This window comes from Ptiloglossa arizonensis, chromosome 8 (genome assembly GCF_051014685.1).
Source record: "Ptiloglossa arizonensis isolate GNS036 chromosome 8, iyPtiAriz1_principal, whole genome shotgun sequence".
Taxonomy (NCBI): Eukaryota; Metazoa; Arthropoda; class Insecta; order Hymenoptera; family Colletidae; genus Ptiloglossa; species Ptiloglossa arizonensis.
The window spans coordinates 19,608,037-19,631,123 of record NC_135055.1 but is presented as its reverse complement, the minus strand read 5'-3'; the positions used below and the strand labels follow the sequence as shown (position 1 = coordinate 19,631,123).

The window sequence follows — 23,087 nt, the reverse complement described above, 5'->3', positions numbered from 1 at the left end:
ATTTATTCTGCAACACAAATGTTTGGAACATGCGTAAATGTTAATAACAATCTCGTGGATGAACAAACATTCACCAAAACCGTCCGCCTTCGCAGATTTCGCAATATCCTAATGTTTTTTACTACAATTATTAACAACCGTTGTAGGACCATAGATTAAACAATTATTAACAACATCCTAGTATGAATAATGGCTTGAAAGTCATTACTTTCTGGAAATATTTGTTAGATCGAACAAAGACAATCGAAGTAACCGTGCGATAAAATAAATGAATATTTCTCTACATATCGAAATTAGTTTGTATATTATGCATATATGTTCTGAACGCTCAGTGACACACATATGTCACACGGCAATCGAATGAGTTGCCATCTACTGGAGAATAGGTAAACTACACTTAAGGTGTGAAAACACCTGGCGGAAAAACGCTCAAGTTTGTCGAGGAATTGTTCTGAATTTCATCAATAGATGGCTCCACAAGCATTATCTACCGACATTACAGGTATCTCCTTTCGAATATTTCCTAACGTGCGATAAAATAAATAAATATTTCTCTACATATCGAAATTATTGTTTGTATGCATGCAAATATGTTCTAAACGCGCAATTCCAAACATTTTATAACCTGGTAATTATATGGGTTGCCGTGTCTTGGAGAACATATTTGTTAATTTTCGCGATTGTTACTAACATTTATGCATGTTCCCAATATTAATCGAACAATTTGTATCTTATTTATGCATTATAAACGATTATACTTATAGAAATTAATTTTCATCGAGATTCAAAGTAAAAACTCGTTTAGTAAAGTTTCAAAGCATGAAAAGTAATAATTGTCTATTTAGTGCAACAGTTTAACATTTATTTAATTCTCATAATTTACACAATACGCGTAGAAGTTGTATTTTTTACTCAAACGTGCTGAATTTCGATTAATCGCTTTTCTATGTAGAAAAATCATCGTGATAAACACTTGTGAGTCGATAATCGATATGTGTGGCCATGATTTCGAGGTATCAAAGATTTTTTTAAATGTATAAAGGAAGGCTAGAATGGAGAGAAATTTCATTACGCTGATTTCGTTTAACTTTACATTTATTCGAAAGATGATACATACGAAACTTTGTACAGAAATATTTATTTATTTTATTGCACGGTAGGGAATACCATACAAATGGAATTACTTATCTTTAATGTCGGTAAATTATGCTCGTGGCGCTATCTATTGGTAGAAATAAGAAGAATTCCTCAACAAACTTGAGCGTTTCTCCGCCAGGTGTTTTCACACCTTAAGTGTAGTTTACCTATCCTCCAGTAGATGGCAACTCACTTCATCGCCGTGTGACATATGTGTGTCACTGAGCGTTCAGAACATATATGCATATATACAAACTATTTTTTAGATATGTAGAGAAATATTCATTTATTTTATCGCACGGTTACTTCTATTGTCTTTGTTCGGTCTAATCGAATATTTCAACAAATTGATGGCTTTTTAGCCATTATTTATACTAGAACATTGTTAATAATTGTTTAATCTACGGTCCTACGATGGTTGTTAATAAATATGATAAATAAACATCAAGATATTGCGAAATTTTCGAAGGCGAACGGTTTCGGTGAATGTTTGTTCATTTCCGCGATTGTTACTAACATTTATGCATGTTCCCAATATTGATCGAACAATGTGCATCTTATTTATGTATTGCAATTAATTAAGAAACTTATAGAAATTGATTTTGATCGAGACTCGATGTTAAAACGTGTTTCGTAAAGTTTTAAAGCATGGAAAGTAACAATTGTTTACTAGATACATTAATTTAACATTTGTTTAATTCTTATAATTTACACAATACGCGTAGAAGTTGTATTTTTTACATAAAAGTGCCAAAATTCAATTAATCGCAGGTTCTGGATAGAAAAATCATCCCGATGAATACTTGTGAATCGATAATCGATACCTGTAGCCTTGAAAATGGCAGTTGGATCTCAGCGAAAAATTCCTTCGCGAACAAAGAATATTTCAACGAAATGATATTTTAAGCCATTATTTATACTAGGACATTGTTAATAATTGTCTAAAGTATGGTCCTACGACGGTTGTTAATAAATATGATAAATAAACATCGAGATTTCGCGAAATCTGCGAAGACGCACGATTTCGGTGAATGTTTGTTCATTTCCGCCATTGTTACTAACATTTATACATGTTCCGAACATTTATCTTACAATATGCATCTTATTTATGCATTACATATGATTGATTCGCCTAGAGGAGTTAATTTTGACCGAAATTCGAGGTATAAACGTGTTTCTTAATGTTTCAAAGCATGGAAAGTAACAATTGTTTATTAGGTACATTAATTTAACATTTGTTTAATTCTTATAATTTACACAATACGCGTAGAAGTTGCATTATTTACTTAAAAGCACCGAAATTCAATTAATCGCTTTTCTAGACAGAAAAATCATCGTGATAAACATTTGTGAATCGATTATCGATACGTGCAGCCTTGAAAATGTCAGTTGGATCTCAGCGAAAAATTCCTTCGCGAACAAAGAATATTTCAACGAAATGATATTTGGAACCATTATTAATACTAGGACATTGTTAATAATTGTCTAAGGTATGGTCCTACGACGGTTGTTAATAATCATGATAAACAAACATCAAGATATTGCGAAATCTGCGAAGGCTTCAGTGAATGTTTGTTCATTTCCGTGATCGTTACTAACATTTACGCATGTTCGCAATATTAATCGAAGATTTTTCTATCTAGAGAAACGATTAATTGAATTTCGGCACCTTTAAGTAGAAAATGCAACTTCTACGCGTATTGTGTAAATTATAAGAATTAAACAAATGTTAAATTAATGTATCTAATAAACAATTGTTACTTTCCATGCTTTGAAACATTAAGAAACACGTTTATACCTCGAATTTCGGTCAAAATTAACTCCTCTAGGCGAATCAATCATATTTAATGCATAAATAAGATGCATATTGTAAGATAAATGTTCGGAACATGTATAAATGTTTGTAACAATGGCGGAAATGAACAAACATTCACCGAAATCGTGCGTCTTCGCAGATTTCGCGAAATCTCGATGTTTATTTATCATATTTATTAACAACCGTCGTAGGACCATACTTTAGACAATTATTAACAATGTCCTAGTATTAATAATGGTTCCAAATATCATTTCGTTGAAATATTCTTTGTTCGCGAAGGAATTTTTCGCTGAGATCCAACTGCCATTTTCAAGGCTACAGGTATCGATAATCGATTCACAAATGTTTATCACGATGATTTTTCTGTCTAGAAAAGCGATTAATTGAATTTCGGTGCTTTTAAGTAAATAATGCAACTTCTACGCGTATTGTGTAAATTATAAGAATTAAACAAATGTTAAATTAATGTACCTAATAAACAATTGTTACTTTCCATGCTTTGAAACATTAAGAAACACGTTTATACCTCGAATTTCGGTCAAAATTAACTCCTCTAGGCGAATCAATCATATTTAATGCATAAATAAGATGCATATTGTAAGATAAATGTTCGGAACATGTATAAATGTTAGTAACAATGGCGAAAATGAACAAACATTCACCGAAATCGTGCGTCTTCGCAGATTTCGCGAAATCTCGATGTTTATTTATCATATTTATTAACAACCGTCGTAGGACCATACTTTAGACAATTATTAACAATGTCCTAGTATAAATAATGGCTTAAAATATCATTTCGTTGAAATATTCTTTGTTCGCGAAGGAATTTTTCGCTGAGATCCAACTGACATTTTCAAGGCTGCACGTATCGATAATCGATTCACAAATGTTTATCACGATGATTTTTCTGTCTAGAAAAGCGATTAATTGAATTTCGGTGCTTTTAAGTAAATAATGCAACTTCTACGCGTATTGTGTAAATTATAAGAATTAAACAAATGTTAAATTAATGTACCTAATAAACAATTGTTACTTTCCATGCTTTGAAACATTAAGAAACACGTTTATACCTCGAATTTCGGTCAAAATTAACTCCTCTAGGCAAATCAATCATATTTAATGCATAAATAAGATGCATATTGTAAGATAAATGTTCGGAACATGTATAAATGTTAGTAACAATGGCGGAAATGAACAAACATTCACCGAAATCGTGCGTCTTCGCAGATTTCGCGAAATCTCGATGTTTATTTATCATATTTATTAACAACCGTCGTAGGACCATACTTTAGACAATTATTAACAATGTCCTAGTATAAATAATGGCTTAAAATATCATTTCGTTGAAATATTCTTTGTTCGCGAAGGAATTTTTCGCTGAGATCCAACTGCCATTTTCAAGGCTACAGGTATCGATTATCGATTCACAAGTATTCATCGGGATGATTTTTCTATCCAGAACCTGCGATTAATTGAATTTTGGCACTTTTATGTAAAAAATACAACTTCTACGCGTATTGTGTAAATTATAAGAATTAAACAAATGTTAAATTAATGTATCTAGTAAACAATTGTTACTTTCCATGCTTTAAAACTTTACGAAACACGTTTTAACATCGAGTCTCGATCAAAATCAATTTCTATAAGTTTCTTAATTAATTACAATACATAAATAAGATGCACATTGTTCGATCAATATTGGGAACATGCATAAATGTTAGTAACAATCGCGGAAATGAACAAACATTCACCGAAACCGTTCGCCTTCGAAAATTTCGCAATATCTTGATGTTTATTTATCATATTTATTAACAACCATCGTAGGACCGTAGATTAAACAATTATTAACAATGTTCTAGTATAAATAATGGCTAAAAAGCCATCAATTTGTTGAAATATTCGATTAGATCGAACAAAGACAATAGAAGTAACGGTAAGTCACTGGTAAGTGACCTTGCGGAGGGTATATAAAGAGCCGCCGGTTGTTTAAAATTTCATTGTTCCTGGAGCCTCCGAGGTGGACGGATCTCTTCGTTTTAGGTTTATGGAAGGGAGACCCCCACCATGGTAATCGGTACTGGCCGCCGGTAGGCGGTGGTCAGTACTGGCGACCGCTCTCTCAATCCTTTCTTTTTTTTTTAATCGTTTCTTTGTGTAATTCATTTCATTTGTTCTCTGATTTTAATTTCTACTTGTCTTTACATGTTTATTTTTTTCCACTAACCAAATTCTTTTCTATTTTCTATTATGCCATGACTTTATGTTTCTCTTTGGTTTCTCTTAGATATATCGGAAAACGAAGAACGAAGAACGAAGAGGACCGATGTTAATTCTAAGTATAGACTAAGTTAGTTTTAAGGTCACTATGTACGAATATCTGTGATCTGCCGAGCAATTATCCAATCTTTAGCTTCTTTTTGCTCGCTTGCTCGTATCTCAGTCCGGCCACCTCTGCTTGTTGCATAAGCAAGTGACCGGCCGTGGAGGTGGACCGAACGCTCGATCGCCGTCTCTTCTGGTGCGTCCGCTTTGAGAGAGAATATGCTGCGAACACAGGGGCAGGTGTTCGCACCGGTCCCTGCGGAAGCCCTTGATCCATCATAAGACCCTCTCTTCGTCATCCTCCGTGAGTCAGGTCCACGCTATGCGTGGCTCCTGGCTGCGGAGTTGGGAGAAACGGGGCACTCCCCTAGCGGAGTGGACGGCGTCGCGCATATCCTTGAGAATCGGGCCTACTAAGGAGAAACGGGACCGACCTAGTAGGAACAACTCCACGGTTCGTGTCGCGTTCCCAATTTTGCCTAATTTTTTCATAATGTAATTGCTCGGCAGAATTAAACGAGGAGATCGAAGGAACATTGATTCCTTCTATCTCTGCAGTTGGAATAAGTTAGTTTTAAGGCTGTGATCTGCCAAGCAATTAACCAATCTTTAGCTTAATTTTGCTCGCTTCCTCGTTCCTCAGTCCGGTCACCACTGCTTCTTGTACAAGCAAGTGGCCGGCCGTGTAAGTAGTCCGAACGGTCTATCGCCGTCTCTTCCGGTGTGTCCGCTTCCAGAGGGGGCATGTTGCGAGCACAGGAGCAGGCATTTTTGCTGGTCCCTGTGAAAGCCTCCAAAATAAGACCCTCTCGTCGTAAAGATGGAGAAACGGGGCACTCCTCTCGGGGAGTGGTAGGCGTCGTTCGTTTTCTCTGGAATCGGAACCACGGAGGGGAAACGGGATAGACCTAGTAGGACCAACTGCACGGTTCGTGTCGCGTCTTTTCCAATTTTGCCTAATTTTTCCATAATGTAATTGCTCGGCAGAACTAAACGAGGAGATCGAAGGAACATTGATTCCTTCCATCTCTTTGGTTTGGTATCTTCGTTTGTATCGCGTGTCGAGGGAGATCGATGGAACTTTGATTCCATCTATCTCTCTCCGGGTCTCCGCTCGCAGCAACCTCCACGTGGTGAGACCTGGTAATCGGTATTACTCGCGACGAACAATAATTATTCGTCGTGGGTAGTACCGAGCTAATCGGCTGCGAATTTAGAATAGTAATTTTTACGGTACAGTAGAGTACTTTACGGTACAGTACTTTTCCCAAGTAGAGTACTTTAAAGAACAACATTTTTGTAATGAGTATGAAATTGCGAATATATTAATGGATCGAAGAAAAGCGATTGTATTTCCGATGAATTGATGTATTGAAATAAAATCAATTTCACTGACAACAGAAACTTTATTTTTGTCCATTATTTGTTTCCATTTCTTTAACCCGATCCTATCAAACTGCTAAAACTACTTAAAACTATATGTCCTCGACTATCACGTTCTCCTGATACAAAGAAAATCGGGATCCATGATTCAGAAATTCGTTCGAAAGTCCAACGAAATTTCGATTCGCGGAAATTCTTGGAATTTGACGTCAATTCTAAGAATCCGCGAAATCGTGCCACTTCCTCGCATATCGTATACTGACACCAAGAGTCTCAAAATCAAACATTTTCTAAAATTTATGCCTGAATTTCAACCTTTGGTATCAGGAAAATACCAAAAATTTCGATTCTTTAAGTATTAATCAAATGTTAAATTGATATATCTCATAGACAATTATTACTTTCCATGTTTTAAAACTTTAAGAAACATCTCTTTACTTTGAAGTTCGAGCAAAATCAATTGCTATAGGCGAATCAATCATTTTTAATGCATGAATACAATGCACATTGTTCGATTAATACTGAGAACATGCGTAAATGTTAGTAACAATCGCGGAAATGAACAAACATTCACCGAAACCGTTCGCCTTCGCAGATTTCACAATTTCTTGATGTTTATTTATAATAATGGCTATATAAATAATGGCTTGAAAGTCATTACTTTCTGGAAATATTTGTTAGATCGAACAAAGACAATCGAAGTAACCGTGCGATAAAATAAATGAATATTTCTCTATATATCGAAATTATAGTTTGTATATTATGCATATATGTTCTGAACGCTCAGTGACACACATATGTCACACGGCAATCGAATGGGTTGCCATCTACTGGAGAATAGGTAAATTACACTTAAGGTGTGAAAACACCTGGCGGAGAAACGCTCAAGTTTGTCGAGGAATTGTTCTGACTTTCATCAATAGGTGGCTCCACAAGCATTATCTACCGACATTACAGGTATCTCCTTTCGAATATTTCCTAACGTGCGATAAAATAAATAAATATTTCTCTACATATCGAAATTATTGTTTGTATGCATGCAAATATGTTCTAAACGCGCAATTCCAAACATTTATAACGTGGTAATTATATGGGTTGCCGTCTCTTGGAGAACATATTTGTTAATTTTCGCGATTGTTACTAACATTTATGCATGTTCCCAATATTAATCGAACAATTTGTATCTTATTTATGCATTATAAACGATTATACTTATAGAAATTAATTTTCATCGAGATTCAAAGCAAAAACTCGTTTAGTAAAGTTTCAAAGCATGAAAAGTAATAATTGTCTATTTAGTGCAATAGTTTAACATTTATTTAATTCTCATAATTTACACAATACGCGTAGAAGTTGTATTTTTTACTCAAACGTGCTGAATTTCGATTAATCGCTTTTCTATGTAGAAAAATCATCGTGATAAACACTTGTGAGTCGATAATCGATATGTGTGGCCATGATTTCGAGGTATCAAAGATTTTTTTAAATGTATAAAGGAAGGCTAGAATGGAGAGAAATTTCATTACGCTGATTTCGTTTAACTTTACATTTATTCGAAAGATGATACGTACGAAACTTTGTACAGAAATATTTATTTATTTTATTGCACGGTAGGGAATACCATACAAATGGAATTGCTTATCTTTAATGTCGGTAAATTATGCTCGTGGCGCTATCTATTGGTGGAAATAAGAAGAATTCCTCAACAAACTTGAGCGTTTCTCCGCCAGGTGTTTTCACACCTTAAGTGTAGTTTACCTATCCTCCAGTAGATGGCAACTCACTTCATCGCCGTGTGACATATGTGTGTCACTGAGCGTTCAGAACATATATGCATATATACAAACTATTTTTTCGATATGTAGAGAAATATTCATTTATTTTATCGCACGGTTACTTCGATTGTCTTTGTTCGATCTAACAAATACTTCAAGAAATTGATGGCTCTCAAGCCATTATTTATACTAGAACATTGTTAATAATTGTTTACACTATGGTCCTACGACGGTTTTTAACAATTATGATAAATAAACATCAAGATATTGCGAAATCTGCAAAGGCGATCGGTTTCGGTAAATGTTTGTTCATTTCCGCGATTGTTATTAACATTTACGCATATTCCGAACATTTATGTTACGATAGAATGCTTCAATAAGAATGCATCTTATTTGTGCATTGTAAATGATTGATTTGCCTATAGAAATTAAATTCGATCGAAAATTAAAGTAAACCGTTGTATGTTTCTCGATTTACGATCAAAATTAATATTTGTAAAGTAATTAAAGATTTATAAATGCATAAACAAGATGCACATTGTAATGTTAATAATCGGAAGGTGAGTAAATGTTAACAACAATCACGAAAATGAACAAACATTCACCGAAACCGTTCGCCTTCGCAGATTTCGCAATATCTTGATGTTTATTTATCATAATGATTAGTTACACATAGTTTAAACAATTATTAACAATATTGTAGTATAAATAATGACTTAAAACGTCATTTCGTTGAAATATTCTTTATTCGCGAAGGAATTTTTCGTTGAGATCCAACTGACATTCTCAAGGCTACACGTGTTTATCATGATGATTTTGCTATTTAGAAAAGCGATTAATTGAATTTCGACACTTTTAAGTAAAAAATGCAACTTTTTCGCGTATTGCGTAAATTATAAGAATTAAATAAGTGTTAAATTAATGCACCAAACAGACAATTATTACTTCCATGCATTAAAACTTTACAAAACACTTTTTACTTCGAATCTCGATCAAAATCAAATTCATCTCTATTCTTTATGAAAAATTTATATTTTGACAGCTACATTCTAATACACGCTCTTATCGCACGTACGTCGCCATCTAATTTTTTTCTAACGAACTATTTCTCGACAAACTTGGACGTTTTGCCGTAGATGGTGCCACTTGTGCTTTTCGGATTGTTTAATTTCTGAATAAATTAAATTATTTGTGGGATTGTGCATCTGCAGAGTTGAGAATCGCAAATTAATGTGTAGTGCGTAAATCATAACTGTACAACCATCATTGTTTCTCGTTATTAAAGAGAAATTTCTAATTTTTTATGGAAAATTTAAATGTGGTACCTACATTCTAATACACACTCTAATTGCACGTACGTCGCCATCTAATTTTTTTCTAACGAACTATTTCCCGACAAACTTGGACGTTTTGCCGTAGATGGTGCCACTTGTGCTTTTCGGATTTTTTAAATTTTGAATTAATTATTCTTTGTATTTGTACTTCAGCACAGGGTTAAAAATTAAAAATTAATACATTATGACGCGAATTTAAAATTGATAGTTAATATATAACAACAAATTGTATATTATAACGTAGAGAATTATTATAACGCGCATGAAAATTTCAATATTCTTGTGAAATGTAAGAATATGTATGTAACTCTGACGCACTTCAATAAATTCATTATGTATAACACGAGCAGCTCTTTTCCTTTCCCTGCTTTGCCTTCATTCCCCCTATCATTCATCATTCATATGTCTTTGAAATATTGTCATTTTCAAGAATTTCCGTGAATTGAACTATGGCGGGCATTTCGTGCGAATTATCAAATTTTTACTAGAATTTTTCGCCGATTTTGGAACTTTGGTATCAGGAGAACATGGTAGCCAAGATGGTATTCCTATTTCGAGGATTCTTCAAAATGACGTCATTGAGTTATTAGTGAATCCGTTCGTAACAATGCAGGAAGTGGAAAGGAAAGTTGTAATTAAAAATCTCAAGATATATTCTGAATATGTTTCATTTATTCAATATGACATATATATTTCCTCCGATTACAATCATATTCCTTCTTTTCATTGTCATAGTTCATGTATCGTACATTCTTATATGCCACACAAATTTTTCTATGTTATAATATACAATTTATTTTTATATATTAGTAATTAGTCTAAGTACAGAGACAATTAGCTCGACATTATTCGCGATGGACAATCTTTCGAAGTAGAAAATTTATGACATGTTCCTTAACGTTAGGAAACGTGGAATGTAATGATGGTTTATTCAATACTGTAATTTTACGTTTGTTTAACTCATAATTTAAACGATAATAGCTATTTTAAATTCGCAGCCAATTAGCTCGGTACTAATCGCGACGAAGAGTTATTGTTCGTCGTGAGTAATACCGATTACCAGGTCTCACCACGTGGAGGTTGCTGGGAGCGGAGACCCGGAGGGAGGTAGATGGAATCGAAGGTCCATCGATCTCCCTCGACACACAGTACAAACGAAATTACTAAACCATGGAGATGGAAGGAATCAAAGTTCCTTCGATCTCCTCGTTTAGATCTCGGCCCTAAGAGGCCGTCAAATTATAAATATTGTCAGAATCCGAGCAGACCGTAGTCCTAAAAGTAATAGAATCAGCAATTTTTTGGTCGTTGCGTCGAAAAGTACAATACTGTTCCTTTAAAGTAAACGGAACCGCGTTAAAGAGGGATGATTTTTGACAAAGTTACAGTCATTTTAACACAAATGAAGTAAAGTACAAAATAAAATAAAGTAATTATAATAACATTTGACAATACTGTAATAAAATTTCGACAGGACACAATCTGACAAATACTTGGCCATCTAGTGGTTACAGACATTAACTAACTAAGTAGAATATATGCAACTCTGATCCTCATTTAATTCTTGTTGATATTGAAAATTCTTAAACTTTGTACGAATTGTGACTGGAAACTGTTTTAATTAGTGTTATATTTCTTTTTACAATTATTTTTAAAAATATGTTACAACTGTATTCCACTACTACTGCCTTTAATTATGGGCAAACATGGAAATACAAAAAACTATGATTTGCTTTCACAGAAAAAAATCGGTATTGAAAGCAACGTTTAGTCATTCTTAAGTACTATCACAGAAGTACAGACCAGGTTCATGCCACGCTTTTTGGAAAGCTCTGTACTTTTCCTCGAAAATTGTGTGTTTATGATCTATCGTACGGTACTACGATAATTACGTAATAATTAACTCTGCTACGGTGTATAAACAGTATTTTATTCGTAATACGACATTGACATTATTCGTAGACTTGCAATTTACATTTATACGATTACGCGAATAGCTTCCTTGCTTTTACACGTCGAACAATTAGAACATTCTGGACACTGGTGGCCGTTTGTCATCGACCGAGGAACATAGTTATTGTCGGTTAACGATTTTCGCGGTAATGTTAGCGCGTAAATATATTAGACTTTCTTCAAACACTTTCCTTTCGTTGATCTTTCATTATTTTGTAATTTTTTTTAAATCCCTGTACATCTCTGCATCAAGTATTTTAACCAGTGTCGGACGTGCAGGATGAAGTGTCGGCGTTACTGTGATCGTTGTTGCTCTCCGTTGACGAACTATCGTTGCTCTTTATTCGTCGCTTCCGCAGCTTTGCAAACTGAAACTCCTCGACCGGCACTGTACACCAATAATTGAAGTCGTCATTAGTTTCTCGCGTAATCACGCGACGAATTCGGGAATAGGGGACTTTCGTACACCCGAACGATCGGGAAATAAAACGAAGTAACTGCATCTAGTGGAATGAGAATGACAGATATTTATATTTCTTGGAACTGTTTCTAAACTTCATTCCATTACAGTGTAACTCTTACATTACAGCCATGGTATCGAAATCGTTTTAACGATTTACCGATATTTCTACATTTTAACGGATCACGTACTATGGCTGTAACATGTACATCGTATAGTATTAACAACGAGCAAAAGAGATTAATCTTATGTTTCTAACGAAGACGATGTACAGTAACTTAACTAATGTTTGTCGAAGTCACACGTTTTTTGGTAAATCGTCGTTCATGATAGTTCTTAGGTTCCTTTGCATTTATATGAAACTTGTTATATTCTTTGTATATTCTTTAGGTCTAAGTATAAACTGGTACATAGCAAATGTTGCATATGTACAGGTAAATAGGACAAACCTAAATGGAAATCATTCAACGACGAAAAACTGCTCACTATTGTACACGAAATTTTCTATCTATCAACTTCTTATTATAACTTATTTATCAAAAACGATTAACATCGTTCAGAATCTTTGCTTATAGTTGAATATTTTGTATAATATAATGATTATTAATCTTTTTATCGTTATAAAATACTAATATAATCGGAATTGACTTATAGTCACTCTATTTGTTCATAATTATATCACCAGGAGCTTTTGGTCGAACGAAACAAAGTAAAAACATTACTATAAGAATATATAAACTTCAATAATATCTCATTTCATTCGGTAAACGATTTTAAAAAGAAATTGAAAAAAAATAATCGAATAATCTCTAATAGGCAGTTAAAGAACATTTAATATTTCAACAATAGATAATTTGTCCATAATTTAAGCAAATTTATTGCGCAGCAATACGATTACTTGTAGTGCAAGTTTGGTTACCATCAGAATCTGGATCTCGGTCCGTAATATTTTGAGGTGTGCTCGGTAATGGTACGATTTCAGGTTCGAGTGGTTTTACAGGGCAATCTACATCCTCGACGATTACTTCTTCTGCTAAACTGCTTCTGACTGCCTCTATAACATCAAAATTTCTAGTATAAATAAATCATCTTCTAAACATTATATTTTTAAAACAGTCTATGTATTTACCATTGAATGCTTGAGGATATTGTTGACTCAATTTATTTTTCACTATACGAATCCTTTTAAAGATATAATCCAAATCCTTTTTCATTTCTGTCAACAGTGTTGTATGTTTTTTAAACTCACTACCAGCAGTCTTTAATCTATTTATTGACAACTGATTACAATTTGTTAACATCTCGTTGGTCTTTTCAAATCTCTGCAACCTATAATAAATAACAATAAATAAACTAAAAAGAATTGCAGAATGTTGTACACATCGGAGTATTCAGAAAATATCCTTACATTTGTTTTTGAGCCCTTATCATAGATTCTACATCCTGTTGGTCAACTATACCAGCCAAGCCTTGTATAAATACCTCTGGAGCTGTATAATTCTGGAAGCATTCGAAGCTCCCTGTATCTGATTCAGGTGTACCTTGTGCAGTTGCCATTTTCTCAATGTTTCATATTCCTCTACTATAATTTGTTTCAAGTTTCATAGTTGCTATCTTTTTTCATCTTTATGCATCATAATTATTTCTTTCCACAATAATTCAAATCAAACACTAAAGTTGTATTATAACCATAAAACGATTATTTCTTCTGAAACTATATTCGGTACACTCATTGTACTGATATTGAATAGGTGTAACTTACATTAACAGAATACCACCATAGAAAATTAATATTAATTGCCAAGTGGAAACGATTTTACAAACAGTTAAGTGATTCAATAACACGAGTACTAAGTTGTATTGTTTGTGTTGTTTCGTTAAACGTTCGTTCCTGTCATTAACCGACAATTCATTTGCCATTGCTTGTACGTCATCTTGAATCAATGATAGTTACGTCGCCGAGTGTGCGTAAAGTCGAACGCAAGCATGTTTTCAACAAATAAGTGAAACGCTAATTCTCACCATTTACATCACTAACACCGAGTCTATATTTTCTTCAATTGCAATAGATTCGTGGAACAAACAGCACGCTTCACCTTCAACAGCTGTTCGAAGTCAAATGTTTTTAAGGGGGTTGATAGAAGCTCTAGCATTCAAATTTCTACAGTGACTGTTGTGCCTCGAACCGAAGCTTCGGAAATCTTACGTGAAGAAAAAGAAAATCCAAGGATCTACTGTGTGCGATTTTCGACCCGGAATGGCACAGAATATAAATCCATTTTATTCGTCACAAAACGCGCCGAACAAAGCTGCCGAAGAAAAGCAGAATATACCAAAAGACAACCATGCAGTTAGTAAACGGTACGCAAATTGTATTTGATATTTAGAGTAGAAATTATCGACTGAATTTATTCTCAGACATTTTTTATTGTTATCTATTAGTGATTTAACTTTTATTTTTTGTTACGATATTGTAGAGTGAAAAACATTTTTTTTTTTTCAAACATTATATCAAAAAACATAACCTACTTGCAATGTTTGGGCGAAAAATTTGAAATTGGCTCGATCCCAAGTTGCAAATATTCACGATGGTGGATATATTTTATACTAAATTTATTTAAAAATAATTATTGCCTACTGTATCAACAAAGATAAATGTATGTGTAGACTGCAAAAAGAACTCATGGTTTTGATGATGAGTACAGAGAAAGGTGTCTCCGCTTTTCCCGATGGGGAAAATTTGTTTAAGTGGATTGGAACTATCACAGGACCAAGAGATACGGTAATATCATTTATATCATATCAAATTATAAATAATGTAGTGTATATATACACACACATATATATATATAAATATATATATATATGTATTTTTTCTTTTATTCTTTTAGGTATATTCTGGTCTTACTTATAAGTTAACTTTGGAATTCCCTCATAGTTATCCATATAGTGCACCAGTGGTGCGCTTTGCCACTCCTTGTTTTCATCCAAATGTGGATGCAGTGGGTAACATTTGTTTGGACATATTAAAAGACAAATGGAGCGCTCTATACGATGTGCGCACTATACTTTTATCTATACAATCTCTTCTTAGTGGTGAGTATACTTATATTCACATATAAATTGTTAATTGGCTAGTCACTATACAAATGATATCTTATTTTGTAGAACCTAACAATGAAAGTCCCCTCAATCCTCAAGCAGCAAAGCTATGGAGCGATCAAACAAAATATAAGAAACATTTAACGGAAGAATATCACAAAGCTTTGAATCGTGATCAACAAGATTCATGATAAGTTCATTTTTCTAATCATCTTGGCTGATTCACTATTTTTATTTCTGTCAATGTTACAATTAGGTATAAGACGTATAAAAACTTGCTGCACCAAACTTATGAATGTCATTATAAAAAAATTTAATCTTGTATTTTCTCTTTTTGGTTCTTCATCAATATATTGTAACATGCAAAGGAACAAAAAAATCATTTTTACATTGTTCATTACAATCATTTCTTTGCTTAATTTCGTAATTTGACTTGAAGATGAATAGAAATTTGTACCATGATTTTAAGACTGTATATGCGGATTAAACATTTTTACATCATCAATTTGTACCAGAAACGTTTATTTATTTTTACTCTTAGTAATATATATTGACTTTTCGATATATTTTATTATTTTTCATAAGTACCAGCTACACTCGACGTTACGTCATTTATTATTATTGTATAATTCAAAAATAAATATTTTAAACATTAATGTTTCACAGTTTATTAGTGATTCACACGTGCTACATAAAGTATCAAATTGGAATGATTTCCAAAGGTTTAGGAAAAAATATTTAACTTATTAGTTTTAGTCATTTTTTAAGTAATGTCAGTCCATTTATTTTTATTACATACAGTAATTGGTTATTAACTCTCTTTTAGATATATATTTTTTAATATTTAAAATTAAAATTGAACAATACAAGTAAAAATTATTTAATACTTAATAGATGGCTCAATAACTTTTAACAACCAACGTCAAACATTTGTTCCATACATTAATCTATTTGTATAGAAAGGAAATGCATAGGTGAGTGGAATAAGAATAAAGTATATAAAAATATGCAGTGGAAACCATTTACTTTTACTAGTATCAAGCACATTTGTAATATGAAAATACAATTTTTTTACGATTATTTATGTGAAAATGTATTTCAAACATTAAATCAAACATATAAGAAACGCCAAATTGATTTTGATCGCGTAGAATCCACCCGAGTTTACGATATTAAAATCGTCTGACAGAATGTATCTGAAAGATTTTTTTCAACGCGACGTAACGCACGCTTGCAATTTTATGAAAGCTTTAGGTTAGCAAAAATGTTCAGTGATAGGATTGTGTGTAAGTGGATCCAAAAATATTGTTCTGACAGCAAAATTTCCTGCTTACGTATGCAAAGTAGTAGTCAGTAGCAGCTGTATCTACACAACACATTTAATCTTTAATAGTTTTAACGTATGTTATTTTTTACAGAATATCCAACAACTCATAAATGTACATAATTTGAGAGGCGGACACTTAACATAAAATTAAGTTTTATATATAACTAAATTTCCCGATAGCATAACTATGCAATAACGAATAAAAAGCGTACTTTTGTGTTTTTCATATACTAGAAGTATCGATGTATGGACGAATCGATATAGAAACACAATAATCGATGTTATGGAGAAGAATATTTTAAAATATTCTGAGAAGTCTGGATACAGAGAAAGTCTGGTAGATTTCCTAACGAACATATACGATAAAAATGGTAAGTTATTGATAATCAATGTCGGTTTAAAGGTCGTTGAAAATGGCAGAACTTATATTTGGGTCACTGTCGTATCTGTTCGAATGTAATATCTCGTATTCGTATTACGCGGGTAATAAGCAACCTTGCGATTCGATATAAAGGTTAGTCGATGATGTGATAGTAAAAAAGACGCCGAAAATGTTAGTGATATATCGAAATTTTGCGAACAAAATATCGACTTGTCTACGAGTTAAACCTTTCGTAGTTTCCTCGACTAGATCTAGATCATTTTCTTCGACAGTAGAAAGTCATGTGCAGGTAACACAATATGATACTTTATCTTGTAAAACAACCGCAATAATTTGCAATGGAAATTTCTGAATTGTTCAATAGGAACGAAAAGTTAACGTCGATGGATTGAATATTAATTATTTGAGCGTCGGAACTGGTGAACATCCAATTTTACTTCTACCTGGTGCTGCAGGTAAGCAATTACCTTATTAAATATACGAAACGATCTTTGCAAAATATTGTTCGTCGGTAACTAAGCGAACGTGCTGCTCTCTAGAAATTATCGTTGAAAACATAGCCGGGTCATGTACCTTTAGAACACGATAGTAATTGAAATTGTAATTTCCATATACATATACCTAATTATTTCTCAAAGTATCAAAAATGTAACGTTACTTATTGCAAAATCGATCAAAATAGATTTCAGCCATTGGACTGTAACAATGAGAAACGAAACAGTATCGATGTGACTCAAAATAAAAACTATAGGAATTAGGTCAAGTAATTATCACAATATTTTTAATACTCAGGGAAGTAATCGGGTGTACATTTAATTCCAACATACGGCATATTGTATGACGAAAGCCAACAGGGATATATTATTATATTTGAAAAAAGAATATATTTAATAAAAAAAAACCTGTTAAGCAATAAGTGTAGTTAAACTACACTTAAGCAATATTGATAAGTAAAATATTTAAAATCATGATTTAAGGCATCGAATGTTGTTTCGCAGGCTCGATTTGGACGGATTTTAAACCGCAAATAGAAGGTCTCGATAGAGCAAAGTTCACCATAGTTGCTTGGGACCCGCCCGGCTATGGAAAGTCTAGACCACCCAATAGGATATTTCCAGAGGATTTCTTTCAACGCGATGCCACGTGGGCCCGTAATTTAATGAAGGTATTGGGCCATGAAAAATTTTCGCTAATAGGATGGAGCGATGGCGGTATTACTTCGTTAATACTCGCCTCGATGTACCCTGAAAACGTTCGGAAAATGGTGGCCGTTGCTGCGAACGCCTATATAACACCAGGGGAAGCTGAACTTTACAAGAGTACGACGTCCTAATTTCTCTTACCCATTATTGGTTTTGCGATTTGAACTTTCTCGTTGATTGGCAATTTCATTGTTTCGTTTCGTAGAATTCAGTAACATCGACAGCTGGTCCGAGAAAATGCGAGCACCGATGATAGCAGTCTACGGAGAGGAATATTTTCGAAAAACTTGGACCGAATGGGTGGACGGTCTTTTGGCAATTTACGAGAAGCGAAACGGTGATTTGTGTAAAGACTCGTTGTCAAAAATTAAATGTCCCACACTGATCGTTCAAGGAAACAAGGACGCGATGGTTTTCCCAGAGCATCCGATTTATTTGAAGGAGCACATCGCTGGAGCAAAGTTCGTATAGAAACATCGATTAATCGACGTATTTGAAAAATTGCAATATTCATATTATAGGAGACTTAAACGTTTCAGGTTGACGCTGTTTGAAAAAGGAGCGCACAATCTACATCTACGATATCCGGAAGAATTTAATACTCTTGTTACGGAATTTTTAACTGAATAATTATTGTTACTTGGGATTTAGTTTTATACATCCTATAGGGTTATTTTTGTATGGAAAATGGTCGATGCTTTTGTAAAATATACGACAGTAACATTTGCCGTATAGAAACGTGTTATAATATTTCTACAGCGATATTCTTAACGTTGTTAAGCTCTGCGCACTTATCGAGTACTCGAGTAGTATTGATTCTGCAGCAAGCCACACTAAATAGACGATACCTCATGGAGGGCACATGTGGGATAACCGGCGCAGAAATCGAGTCAGCGAAGTCGCAATACTATGTGGGCGACATTAAAGTTTTCCCATAGGTTTACGACGTTCATTTTCCCAAAACGATTTTTACATCTGCAGTAAATATCAACGTCTAATCGATATTTTTCCGAACACCGATTACTTTGCCTTCGAAATATCTCAGCAATAAGTCCCAAGCTATTCGTATCATGACCACGATTGATTAAGATTGATTTCAGTGATTAAATCGTAATATACGATATATTGATTTTTCCATATATTTTAATTATATAATTCAAAGATAAATATTTTAAACTAATGGTATACAACAATAATCGATAATCTATGACCCACGGGTCCAGCAATGACCCACGATCCATCGATCTAATTGACATTTCACAATTATTTATAATTGCGAAATAAACTTCTATTTTTATACTAATTATTAACTTCATTTTTGGACATTCTACTTTTATAAATAATTTCAACTAATGAATTAAAAAATAGCAGTAACCCATAAACTTAAAAAGAATATTGTTTGTAAAATCGGAATGTCTCCTATAGATTTACGACCGCGTTTAACTTATTAACATTATTCTATTTTCAAGTAATGAGGATCTATTTATTTTATTACATGCGGTAACACGGTTCTCAGTCGTTAACCCTTCACAGTACTTCGCACGCGTATGAATGACTTCATTCTTCTCAAACGAAAGTGGCGTAAAAGCTGAATTTGTTTACGTTCGTTTGAAACATTAAAAAAATATTACATTAAAATGTTCCTCTTATTTGCTACGATTTAAACAAACTTTGTGCGAGAGTATATTATTTAATAATAATATATTATTTACCAAAAGATTGGTAGTACCTGCGATATAGAACAAAGCATACTAATCAAATGTTACATTAGAGGTACTTGCATTTGTTATGCTTTAAAGGTCGGTTAGAATAGGGAAAACCGATGGCTGGATGACGTGTATTATCCGTATTTAGTATATATATTGCGGTTACAAGACGCGGGAAACATTCTACAAGCGACGCATCGTGCGACGTATAGGTTAGTGAATAACGTTCCAGTAAGAAAGTTGCTAACGATGCTAGCGACAATATTTCGAAGTTTTACTTTTAAAATATCAGCTTGGCTTTGCGTTGGTATTATCATCGTTTCCCTGGATGGAACCAAATCGCACATTTCGATGGCACAAAACGACACTGTCCAGGTAACAGTACGACAACTCGTCTTCTACGACAACCGTGATAATTCATAGTAAGAATTCTCGAACTATTTAACAGGAACGAAAAATTAACGTCGACGGTGTGGATATTAATTACGTGAGCGTTGGAACTGGCGAACATCCAGTTCTACTTCTACCTGGTTCCACCGGTGAGTAAACTACAAGTTACCACGTTGGATACACAAAATTGTTTTGCCAGATCTGTCGGTAATTTAACGAACCTACCGCACTCTAACAGATTAGAACGTAACTGCGAGTGAAATCGTACTCTTTCTCTATGTTCCGTATGACAGAAAAGAAACGATTCTATATTTCCTATTCGCTAAGCACTCTTTCGCAGAATTCTTTCCAGCCACTGTCAATGTATATCAAAGTAACGATTGAAGGTATCCAATGTTGTTTCGCAGGTACGATCTGGACGAGCTTTAAACCGCAAATAGAGGGTCTGAGCAGAGAGAAGTTCACCATAGTTTCTTGGGATCCACCCGGTTATGGAAACTCACGACCACCGAACAGGACCTATCCGGACAATTTCTTTTATCGCGACGCGACTTGGGCTCGCAATTTAATGAAAAAATTGGGCCACGAGAAATTTTCCATGGTGGGTTGGAGCGGCGGTGGTGTCACCGCGTTAATAGTCGCCGGGATGTACCCCGAAAACGTACGACGATTGGTATCAGTTGCTGCTAACGCCTATGTCACTCCTCAAGAAATGAAATCCTTCCAACGTACGTTAATTTCTCTTGCGTGTATCACTGTCTACCGATCAAAGTCTGTTAGTAATCGTTTCTTTTTTTTTACAGTAATTAGAAATATCGACGTTTGGCCGGAACAGGCACGAAAACCACTGGTAGATTTCTACGGAGACGAATACTTCCGAAATCTATGGGCAGGGTTAGTCGATGGGATTGCGAACATCTACCAGAAGCACAACGGTAGCTTGTGCGTGGAGGCGCTACCACATATCAGATGTCCTACTTTGATCATCCAAGGAAGCAAAGACGAGGGCGTTTTACCGGAGCATCCAATTTATTTGAGGGACCACATCGCTGGGGCGAAGTTCGTATAGAATCGAATCGATGGATCGAAGAACAGTGCAAGTCCAACCTTTACATTTCGAAATATTTGAAAAGCAACTTTTCTTATTTACTCGTTAAAGTTAGAAACCATCCGATACAAAGGTATAGTGTATTTCTTACATTTTACGCATAGTTTCGAGATTGTTAAAAAATGGCTAATTTCGGTACACTGTTCTTGGATTCATCGACTTAATCATCCTTTCCAAAGTAATCGAACTCGTCTCGAGAAATTTTCCGACCCCCAAATGACACCAACCTTGATGTTTCAGGATGAAGATCATAGAGAATGGACTACACCCGGTGCAATTACAATTTCCGAACGAATTCAACACCATTGTTACGAACTTTTTGACCGAATGTTGATACCCTGACTCGGTCGTACGAGTCGTATGCGGGTTATTTTTACCTGTTTCTGTACACATATAATGACACGCTTTCTACGTTTCAATAAAGTGACATATACAGTATATCACAGCGGCATTTCTTTAACGGTATTCTAAGTTACCGAGCAAAACATCCTTATCGAATACTCGGGTAATGTTCAATCTGAAGCAAAGCGCACCGAATGCGCGATATAGCATAGAGGACACACGTGGGATAACCGGCGCGGAAATCGAGTCAGAGAAAGGAGTCGCAATACTATGTGGGCGGCATCGAAGTCTTTCTGTAAGTTTACGTCGTTCGACAGGACTTTCCCAAAACGATTCTCACTTCTGCATTAAACGTAAACGGCTAACCGACATTTCTCCGAACATCAATTACTTTGACCTCGAAATATCCCAGCCACAGATCTTAAGTTACTCGTGTCACGATTTTAAGACTATAATTTGTTGATTAAATATTTTCACATCGTCAATTTATACTAGAAGCGATTACTTTTTTTCCCCTTCGTAATGTACGGTGTATCCGGGTTAATTGTGTATAGTCGATTATTTTCCCGAGTATCAAAAACGCGAAAAATATTTTAGACGCGCGTCCCTGTGATCGAGGAAAACCGATCTGAGCGATTGGATCGTAACAATCGTAAGTAAAGTCGCATCGATGTGACTCGATGTAATTGCTTTCCTCTACATCAGGTAAGGTTAATGGCGGAGTCGCGTTACTATGGTAGTTAATGCGGAGAGTATAAGTTGTGTTTTGGAAACAATTCGATGTAAGCTCGATGAATGAAAAATAAAATATATAGGATTGAATTTAAAATATACATTTAAATAGGACATATGGTTTATTTTAATTATATTTATAATTCAAAGAATAAATATTTTAAACTGATGGTTTACCGTAATCGATCATTTATGACTCACGGATCTATCAATTACTTACGACGTAACAAGTGACGCAATATAATAACGCAATTATAAATAATTGTGAAATAAACTTCTATTTTTATACTAATTATTCACTTTATTTTCGAACATTCCCATTTTATCGAAATATCTTCTATGAATAATTGACAGACTTATTAACTTTATTCTATTTCCAAGTAATGAGGATCACGTACAGTAACACGGTTCTCAGTCACTGACCCGTTACAGTAATTCGCACGCGTATGAATGATTTAATTCTTCTCAAATGTAAGTGGCATATAGGTTGAAGTTGTTTACGTTCGTTTGAAACGTCAAAAAAAAATGTTATACTAGAATTTTCACTTATTTGCTATGCTTAAAAACAAATATTGTGCGATAGCATATTATTTACCAAAAAATTCGTAATACCTGC

At 34.2% G+C, this 23,087-nt stretch overlaps 4 protein-coding genes across 8 annotated transcripts in view; 3 read left to right on the top strand and 1 right to left on the bottom strand.

Annotated features, from left to right (window-relative positions):
- Positions 1–11,676: 11,676 nt before the first annotated feature.
- Positions 11,677–23,087, bottom strand: part of LOC143149849 (kxDL motif-containing protein CG10681) — a 31,860-nt gene continuing 20,449 nt past the window's right edge. For 2 of the 4 annotated variants that reach the window (XM_076317588.1, XM_076317589.1), the window contains exons 4-7: positions 13,589–13,762; positions 13,310–13,509; positions 13,100–13,234; positions 11,677–12,108 (exon numbers count right to left, since the gene is read on the bottom strand). In XM_076317588.1, coding sequence (XP_076173703.1) covers positions 11,978–12,108; positions 13,100–13,234; positions 13,310–13,509; positions 13,589–13,737 — 615 coding nt within the window. In that variant the 5' untranslated portion in view covers positions 13,738–13,762 and the 3' untranslated portion in view covers positions 11,677–11,977. Of the gene's footprint in view, positions 12,224–13,099; positions 13,235–13,309; positions 13,510–13,588; positions 14,741–23,087 lie in introns of those variants that run through there. The other 2 variants (XM_076317587.1, XM_076317590.1) reach the window with 2 other exon arrangements.
- On the top strand, positions 14,126–15,807 carry Vih (ubiquitin conjugating enzyme vih). The gene is made up of 4 exons (XM_076317591.1): positions 14,126–14,541; positions 14,848–14,962; positions 15,072–15,276; positions 15,349–15,807. Exons 1-4 carry the CDS (start codon positions 14,438–14,440, stop codon positions 15,471–15,473), a joined length of 549 nt encoding a protein of 182 aa, XP_076173706.1. The 5' UTR covers positions 14,126–14,437; the 3' UTR covers positions 15,474–15,807.
- LOC143149848 (serine hydrolase BPHL-like) lies at positions 16,787–19,450 on the top strand. 2 transcript variants are annotated; one of them, XM_076317586.1, is made up of 5 exons: positions 16,787–16,980; positions 17,356–17,446; positions 17,990–18,310; positions 18,399–18,654; positions 18,733–19,450. In XM_076317586.1, exons 1-5 carry the CDS (start codon positions 16,978–16,980, stop codon positions 18,821–18,823), a joined length of 762 nt encoding a protein of 253 aa, XP_076173701.1. In that variant the 5' UTR covers positions 16,787–16,977; the 3' UTR covers positions 18,824–19,450. The 2 variants fall into 2 exon arrangements, with proteins under 2 accessions (XP_076173701.1, XP_076173699.1); XM_076317584.1 differs by lacking the exon at positions 16,787–16,980 and adding an exon at positions 17,067–17,280 and having other exon boundaries at positions 18,733–19,447.
- LOC143149847 (serine hydrolase BPHL-like) lies at positions 20,071–21,835 on the top strand. Its single transcript, XM_076317583.1, has 5 exons — positions 20,071–20,274; positions 20,348–20,438; positions 20,697–21,017; positions 21,093–21,348; positions 21,638–21,835. The coding sequence occupies exons 1-5, from the start codon at positions 20,149–20,151 to the stop codon at positions 21,729–21,731; spliced, it is 888 nt and encodes a 295-aa protein (XP_076173698.1). The 5' UTR covers positions 20,071–20,148; the 3' UTR covers positions 21,732–21,835.

Coding starts and splice junctions, on each gene's coding strand:
- Vih (XM_076317591.1), top strand. CDS start 14,438: ATGGCACAGAATATAAATCCATTTTATTCGTCACAAAACGCGCCGAAC. Junction 14,542..14,847: donor AACCATGCAGTTAGTAAACG/GTACGCAAATTG, acceptor ATGTATGTGTAG/ACTGCAAAAAGAACTCATGG. Junction 15,277..15,348: donor TATACAATCTCTTCTTAGTG/GTGAGTATACTT, acceptor CTTATTTTGTAG/AACCTAACAATGAAAGTCCC.
- LOC143149848 (XM_076317584.1), top strand. CDS start 17,161: ATGTTAGTGATATATCGAAATTTTGCGAACAAAATATCGACTTGTCTA. Junction 17,447..17,989: donor ACTTCTACCTGGTGCTGCAG/GTAAGCAATTAC, acceptor GTTGTTTCGCAG/GCTCGATTTGGACGGATTTT. Junction 18,655..18,732: donor GAGCACATCGCTGGAGCAAA/GTTCGTATAGAA, acceptor TAAACGTTTCAG/GTTGACGCTGTTTGAAAAAG.
- LOC143149847 (XM_076317583.1), top strand. CDS start 20,149: ATGCTAGCGACAATATTTCGAAGTTTTACTTTTAAAATATCAGCTTGG. Junction 21,018..21,092: donor AGAAATGAAATCCTTCCAAC/GTACGTTAATTT, acceptor TTTTTTTTACAG/TAATTAGAAATATCGACGTT. Junction 21,349..21,637: donor GACCACATCGCTGGGGCGAA/GTTCGTATAGAA, acceptor TTGATGTTTCAG/GATGAAGATCATAGAGAATG.